The sequence below is a fragment of the Numenius arquata genome, chromosome 6 (genome assembly GCF_964106895.1).
Source record: "Numenius arquata chromosome 6, bNumArq3.hap1.1, whole genome shotgun sequence".
NCBI lineage: Eukaryota > Metazoa > Chordata > Aves > Charadriiformes > Scolopacidae > Numenius > Numenius arquata.
This window is the reverse complement of record NC_133581.1, coordinates 18,806,857-18,814,993: the sequence shown is the minus strand read 5'-3', so window position 1 is coordinate 18,814,993 and position 8,137 is coordinate 18,806,857. Positions and strand designations below refer to the sequence as shown.

The 8,137-nt window shown below is 43.0% G+C and overlaps 1 protein-coding gene across 1 annotated transcript; it reads right to left on the bottom strand.

Annotated features, from left to right (window-relative positions):
- Nucleotides 1-2,691: 2,691 nt before the first annotated feature.
- On the bottom strand, nucleotides 2,692-7,179 carry RPS13 (ribosomal protein S13). Its single transcript, XM_074149179.1, has 6 exons — nucleotides 7,098-7,179; nucleotides 6,606-6,654; nucleotides 5,018-5,096; nucleotides 3,928-4,097; nucleotides 3,449-3,549; nucleotides 2,692-2,767 (listed from the first exon to the last, which is right to left on the bottom strand). Exons 1-6 carry the CDS (start codon nucleotides 7,118-7,120, stop codon nucleotides 2,734-2,736), a joined length of 456 nt encoding a protein of 151 aa, XP_074005280.1. The 5' UTR covers nucleotides 7,121-7,179; the 3' UTR covers nucleotides 2,692-2,733.
- Between the last annotated feature and the right edge of the window lie 958 nt (nucleotides 7,180-8,137).

Below are 8,137 nucleotides of genomic sequence, written 5' to 3'. Positions count from 1 at the left end.
AGATTTGTACCTGTGGGGAGAACAAAAAATACTGCAGGACAAAAAGAGCAACACCAAAAATTCAGAAAAGACTGCTGGGAATAAGGCAGAAACAGGAACATAGCTTCCAAAGGTTAAGCCAAGGCAAAAGAAACCGTAAGGAGGTGAGACATTGTGACGGGAGAAAGCAAGAGGGCAGTGAGGCTCAAAGCCTGCAGAACTGCCCAGACTGCTGGGGAGCGGGAAGCCAGGGTGGTGCCTGGAGATAACCATGGGGCAAAGATGGTTTGTGCTGGTTCATATAAAGAATTACTTTTGGGCAACTACTTTCAGATCTGGATTTATTCCTATTACCGCATGTCTCAAGCAAAGGGAAGCTACAGTACCTTTACCCAGAGCAGCAGGAAAGACTACAATAACTCTCCCAGGCAGCCATGGCCTGTATTGTACCTGGTGGCTGGATCACAAGTCCTGAGCTGCCCGGGGCAGTCCTGGTGCCTGGCTACATGGTAGGAGACTGAGGAGACTCCCGGAAAGAGTTTCACTCTCACCCAGATGCAGTCCTGTACCACAGCCCCAGACAGTACACTTACCTGGTGTTTCCACGGGACGATGTTCCTCCTGGTCCCACACTCCTCTCTTCAGACACACACGGTAGGATGGCACCCTCCAAATGTGTTGCTCAGTATCGTGCTTCGCAGGGATCCACTCTGCCAGGAGGATTTACCCCTGACAGTGCCTTGTTCCCACACCTGGCCAGGCACCCACTGCCCTGTGGCACACCAGCTGCTGAGCAGGCAACCTGCGTGCCCTGGGGCAAACGAGTTCAACTGATGGCAAACCTCTTCTGATAATCAAAGGGGCAAAGGACTGACAATCTCAGTAACGGACAGCTTACTTAAGCTAGCCTGTATGATTGACAGGAAATACAGAATCTTCAGCAATGCACGTAGTAGAAAATTATGTGCGTAACAGTGCAATCACAATACCGTTACTGTTCTTTGACGTGAGATCACCAAGTTTTACAGGCAGTAAATACGGTGCACCGCTTTCTTTATCCTCAAGAGGACCTTCAACACCTGGATCTGATTTTACTGTAAGCCCAGGACCTGTCCCTGGGTAATTCTTTCAGCCCCTCTTGCAAACCAGTGCTGGAAAAGACACGGTACAGATTGTGCTCAGACCAAAACATCCCAGTAGGATGAAATACAGGAACTGTGTAAGCTTCAACATGACTGTGCTCAAAACCACAGTATCAGCTGGTACCGCATACATAGCAGTACTACAACTCTGAATATATTATCTGTTCCCTGGCTTGGACTGTCAGCCTCGACACTGGATCTCTAGGTGGCACTATTTGCAATACAGAACTTTCTAAAAACACGAATGTTTCCAAGTGCCATCTGCTGGTACTTTTATTATTTACATATAGCCATTTCAGGACAATGCCCATGAATGCATCTGTGTGCTTTTCCGCTGGCAATACCTCACACCCCAAAGATTCACAGCAGCGTTTTGCCTTTTTTTTTTTTCTTTCTTTTTTTTTTATATCACGAAAGTGGTTTATAACATCTACATCCCAGAACACTTAGCTATCGTTGTGAAAGCCTGGCAAGGAATCACTGGAAGCTCTAAGGCGGCAAGTATTTTGAGCACATATGGATGCTGGTAATTTAAGATGGACCAGACAGTAGCACTGTGGAGTTCAAAGGGAGTGCAGTGCTTTTCTTTTAAAACCTTCCTAATGACAAGTCGATATTTAGCTTCAATCAGGTCAGAAGAACCCTGTCTTTCTGCAAAATTAAATCCAGACGTTACCATGCTCCGCTGGTTATGATCTAGAAAGTAGCTATTACACTTTATAAAAATGTTAGGGCTTATTTAAACTTACTTTTTAATATGGCAAAAGTTAAGTAATGTACCAAGGTTTAGAAGCAAGAGTCACAACAGCTCAGAATAACTCCATTTATAACCTTCTCCTAAAAAAGGAAAAAGCTGTCAATCTGTTCTCCACATTTTCTCCAGCAGAAAGATGACTCTTAAGGTCAAAGCTATTTAGAACCTGGAGGCACAAACCTCAGCAACAGTGACTAAACAACAGCCACAGCCCTTTGGCTTTAGGGAAAACTACCTCACAAGTAAGAACTAACATCTGAGGAGAGCTAGTTGTCTGTATTTACCCAAATCTCAAAAGATTATTCTTAAAATTACTAAAAATGACAGCAACAGTTACTGTCAGGAACTGGCTTGAGGTCTGCTTAAGCTTTCTGCACAAGAAGCAGATCCACATTACCTGCAATGATTCTGTTAACCACTCCAATTTTGTTCCCTTTCCCTCCCTCCTTCTGCCTAATCTTTTCTGCATTTTCTAAATTTCCAATTCTTCCTTCTCTCATTGTTTTCTTCCCTAGTTCTTCCCACCAGACGCACAGAGGCATGGCCCAACACAAATAAAATACATTTGTCGTGAATGACCAGGTCACTTTACTAACTTGAGGCTAGCAGATCAAAAATGCAGCTTAAGGACAGGCACAAACTGCCCAGCTGCTCTAGAACTGCAACAACCACTACCCAGAGCTGACCCTGTCCACCAGCAATACTGAAGTCACAGCCGCATGTCTGCTGCACTTTGAGAACTGCCCATTTACACACAGCTCCCCGAAAGAGGCAAAAGTTTGTAAGACACCAACCATTTAGAGACAACACAAACTTAGTTTATGAAAATTTATTCTTTCAGTAAGTCACAGCCAGCTCTTATGCGACCAGGGCAGAAGCTGTCGATGATTCACTAAAAAGAGAAGAAAAAAAGAGAGAGAGAGAGAAATATTAATTGCGAAGGCAGTTTTTCAAACCAGTTGCCAAAAACAGTGCTTCGGTTGAAAGCTTGAACTACTAGTCGTGAGCCTAATCACTACCTGTTTAAAATTTGTTATGGCATAAAGAAAAAAAACCCTTCCTTTAAAAATACAAATACTAGGGTAACAGAACAAAACCGTATATATCAAAACACCTGGGTAGCTGAATGTGCATCTTCTCAGAAAAAGAGCTCACCCTGACATCTATGGGAATTCTCCTACGTTGGTTCAATTTTCCTAGAGAAAAACTCCAAGTGACTTTCATTTTTTCCACAGCTAAGCCATTTTTCAGTATTTTAGAGTAAGATGAACTATAAAAGTATCTGAGTAAGAACAGAGACAGCAGTTTGTATAAAGGATTACAGAAGTTATCTAGTGGTGACCTCACTTGTTGAGACGATGATTTTTTCCAAATGTTGTGACGGTCATTTTAGCCAGGAGTAAGTTCCACCAATTTATCAGTCAGCATTTATGAAAATCCCTATTCTTTGCTGCCTGGTTTACCCATATGTCTGATCATAATACACTCTTCACCCTTTGAATAACAGCCCCAACATATCATTTACAAAACCTACAAGACCTCGGTGAAAGTAATAACGTAAGAGAAGACTTACTACTTCCAATTGGGCGGCAGCACTCTCTTAGTTTTGTAGTAGCGAGCCAACCTATGGATTCTGCTTTCAATTAGAATCAGGCGGAACTTGGCATCTTTATCCTTGAAAAGAAAGTTACATTACAACCAAGCACTACTTTGACTTCTCAGCGATGCACAATTCAGATGAGCTTTAATAAGAGTAAAAACTCCACAGCTACTGTTACAAATTGCACATTCCCATTACTAAAGTCTGACGAATAGGGTAAAATCAGAACAGGACCAGAAATACGTGGTTTAAGCAGTGCTTTTAAGGCCCTTTTCACAGACAAAGATTATTCTCCTTTAACAAAATGCCTCTCCAAACCTCTAAGTTTACTCAAAGGGGGTGGCTAACAGGAAGTATATGAAGAGTCTTTGCTTTTTCAAGTTGTAAATATGACTACTGTATTATTTGAAAAAACAAACATAGAGAGTTACCTACTTAAATTAAGCACTCACCTTTCTGTTTCTCTCAAGATGTTTGCGAACAGCAACAGCTTTCTTAATCAAGTGATAAAGATCCTCCGGAAGGTCTGGGGCCAGTCCCTTCGATTTAAGGATTCTCAAAATTTTGTTGCCAGTAACAAAGCGAACCTGGGCAACACCATGGGAATCCCTCAGGATCACACCTGAAACAAACATTTACATTGCACGTTGAGAAGAAAAACCTTACACGAAGAAATCTTGTGGAACTGACCTGACTGTTACAAGATATGCAGAAAAGGTCTTCTCTAAATTAAGAGCTTTTCTTGTGTAAACTGTGAACAAGTGGCAGACAACAAGTGAGCAAAATACAACTTATAGAAGCTGAAACACTTTATCAGATAGCACTTAACAGGCAACTAAGCCACCCGTCATATTTAGGCAGGTAACACATTAAGTGCTACAATATTATTGGGAAATTTTCAACAGGACTCCTTAAAGCTAGGTATTCAATCACCTTTTCTCTAAGGTTAACCAAGATATCTCAGACATCTTTACTCTGAAAAAAAAAAAGTGTTGTACCATAGGATCATTAATACTCTGAGGATTAAAAAAAAAAAAAAAAAAAAAAAAAAGTCATTGACATAATGCATAATTACACTGCATAGCTGATGACCATATAAAGTTGTAGCATTCACACACTTAAGAAAAGCTCTAGAGGGGTCCAAACTACTAAGAACTAGTTTATTATGCAGGTCAGTAAGCACCTAAACATAGGGCTGCCAATGCTTGATGAGATGTCAAGTTTTTCTCCAAGAAACCCGGCAGACTGAACTTCCCTGTAACAGCTGTTAGTGGCCATTCCTAAGGACCGATTAAAAGATTAAACAGATGCTTCACATTTTCTGCTTCAAAAAGAAAATACTCGACTACTTCACTAAATACACTTCTTGCAAGAATGAGACATATTACATTTTTAGTGGCATCCATACTGTGAATACATAGGTTCATCAAGAAACTTGTATTTTCTTAGCATGTCATTTAACACAGGTTGAAGGAACAATTACATTATTACAGTCAGAAAAATGTGGTTTGCCCCCATTTAGGAGTTGTTAATAAACCTTACCGATTTGCGAGGGAGTCAGGCCTTTTTTAGCCAGCTTGTAGATCTGTTCCTTTACATCATCAGAAGTAAGTTTCAGCCACTAAAAAGAATTAGAAAAAAGAAAAACGCCAAACAACTGATGAACAGTGCCTAATACAGAGGCATAGGCTAGCTATATGAAAGCTTTTTATAAATGGTAGAAATAGATGCTTTGTAATGGTTGAAAAAAGTCAAGAACTGAAATTGTATTTCTAATGATATAGAAACTTTTTTACATAGTATGAACCTATAGTGCAAGTGAAATATGGTGGGGAAAGGCAGAGATGAAGGAAGAAAGTCTCTGTTTAAAACACCCCATGTAGCCTCCAACCAGCTGCTTTATTATCAGTTTACTTTAACTGCCATACCAAAAGCATGAATACAAATGAGAAAAGAAATCACTGTTATCGGGAAGGAACTCTTTAATTGGGCCTTTGACAGAAATGCAAAATTGAGAACCATTTAACCATCTCAGTTAAGCACCTAGAGAGATTAGTGAAAATCAGACTTTACGTACACAAATTCATTCATAAATGAAAGAAATGGATCTACTCAGATAGGACTGTGCCTTTTCTATTAGTTCTATGTTAAACTGTGCTGATAGACCCATTGCTTTTGTGATTACTAAAAGAACACCAACAAGCTACATAACCCTCACTCTTTAAACAAGCTACAAAAGTGCCTAACTTTTTTTTTTCCTTTTTAATAGTCACAGTATGAAATAGAAAAGCACAGCAAAAATGTATTTGGAAGCATGCTATACATTACAATTCGAAACAGAATACAAATTAAACTAAGCAAAAAACCCACAGGATTTTTAAAACAACTATGGCATTTGAGCATCCTAGTCATTATTACAATTATTAAACTGTTTAACCATCAGTACCACTTCAAGCAGCTTCATGTTTTCTTATTTTAAATCGTGTTTCTTTATTTTCGTATTTTGTGCTTTAATATCATGTTTCCATTTAACTGTTTTTCAGTACGTGCTTTTCCACATGCATCACAAATTAATCTTTCTGCCAACATATAGATCCTCCAAACCACACTCTTGCAAAGCAAGACAGATTAAGCAGCTGCTCGTTTAGCTGACAGGTAAGCTTTTTAAGTGGAAGCACCCTGAATGAACTAAGGGCACGCTGAAAGTATTAAAGTTAGTGCTGTGACCAGCAAATTACTACTGTAAACAGTTTAGAAAACAGTCGGCTTATTCTACAATGGCAAAGGCCAAACTCGAGTGTGATGAGAGCCATTTAACCTCTAGGAATTATCAGCATACAGACCAAAGGTAATTGGAAGTAGCACTTAAGTAAAGGGAAGTACAGAGGGGAAAAGAGTTTTTTTCGCCCAACAAATCATCTGGCCAGGAAACGACACTTGATTGCTCGGTATCGTAAAGAGCATAGGCTAAAGTAGCATTTTATCAGACCAGAATGTAAAAACGATGACACAAAATATCACAGGTCTCTTCGTTTTGTTTCCTTCCGCGGACACTGCTAAGCTGCACTACGGGGACGGGACCCCGCGCTGAACGCCACCAGGCCGCCGCCCGGGCCCGCAAGTTACTTACCGTGGGCACGCTGCGTCTGTAGGGCAAGGCCGACTGGGACAAGCCCTTTCTGTGGGGAAGAAGCAGATCACACGCTAAGCAGAATCCGACAAGCCGGACTGCCCCGATACAAGGCGGCCTATCACGCGCGCTTCCTCCAGGGCCGCGTCCAGCCTCGACGGCCGAGGCCTGCGGCCTTCCTCCGCGCCTGGAGACAGTGCTGCCAGCAGTACAGGCCGCATCGGGACAGCGCCGGCAACAGGAGCCCGCACACCACAACCACGTCCCTGCCCAGGACCGGCCAAGGGAACCCGCTCCTCAGTACCGCCCGCGAGCTCTTCCTCCTCCCCACCGCCGTATCTCCACAGCCACTAACCGACCGACCTCCCATCCCATCCCCACAGGCCGCATTGCTCCCGCAGCAGCCTTTCTGCTCCCGCACCTCTCCGCGACGCCCTGTTAGCACCCGCAGCAGGCCCAGGCCGGCCCCGTACCCCATCCCCGGTCCCTTACCCGGGAGCGTGCATGCGACCCATGATGGCGGCGGCGAAAAAGAAGGAGCAAGGCGAGGCAGCGGCCCTTTCCGCCCCACTTCCACAGGAAGTAGCGTCCCCGCGCCTAGCCCCGCCCCCTCACGCCACCCAATCAGTGGCGCCAGGGCTGCCGTGCGCACGCCGCCGGGGAAGGCCCGGCGTGTCCCGCGCGTTCGGCGGTGTCGCGGGGGACCCCAGCGCCGCCCCCTCAAAGGACAGAGAAAACCACCAGGCTTATCGTTCCTCAGAATAGTGTTTAATGTACTTACAGGACAGTTACGGGGTCACATTTAACCCGACGGAGGGCAATACATCTTTTTTATTGTACATCTTTATTAACGAGCTCGTTTAATTAAAGTATTTGGTTCTTACAGATACATAGACAAACTGACGGCTCTCGCTGCATTCCATCGCCTGTAGCGCTACCTCAGTCACAGTGTGGCGGGGACGGCGGCGGCGCCAGGCCGAGGAGGAGCCGGCGCCTTAAGGCAGGTGAGGGGGAAGCTCTACGCAGCCCGACTTGTAAAAATAGAGGAAAGAACTTTTTATCAAAGATCGCACATGCTTCCAGAGACAGGGAGCCGGAAGATCGTAAAAAGGCAGTAATAAAAATTTCAGTGCAAAGTTCTAGGTTAATAGAGAAAAGGAAGAGGCCTTAGCACAAGCTGTTACTCTGAAATACCAAAACAAGGTCCATATACACAATTAAATTCCTGGCTGCATAAAAGATCTTTTTTCTTTTCATTAAACAACATACAAAAAGCTGTTAAAACTAGGTTTTCAAGCTACTTAGTGTACTGGTATATTTTCCTCTTTCACATCCTTTTTTTTTTTTTATGTAGTAAATTAAAGTGTTATTGCAACAATCACTTTTTTCTTAATTGAGAATAGTGCAAAGAGGTGCAAGCTCGGTGCTGTTCCTCTACGTGTGAGGAGAGGCCAAGGCTAGATCCCATAGACAAAATAAAATCCATGACCGTAAAAAGCTTCAGCCAGTGACTATTTTGAAGAGGAAGGAAA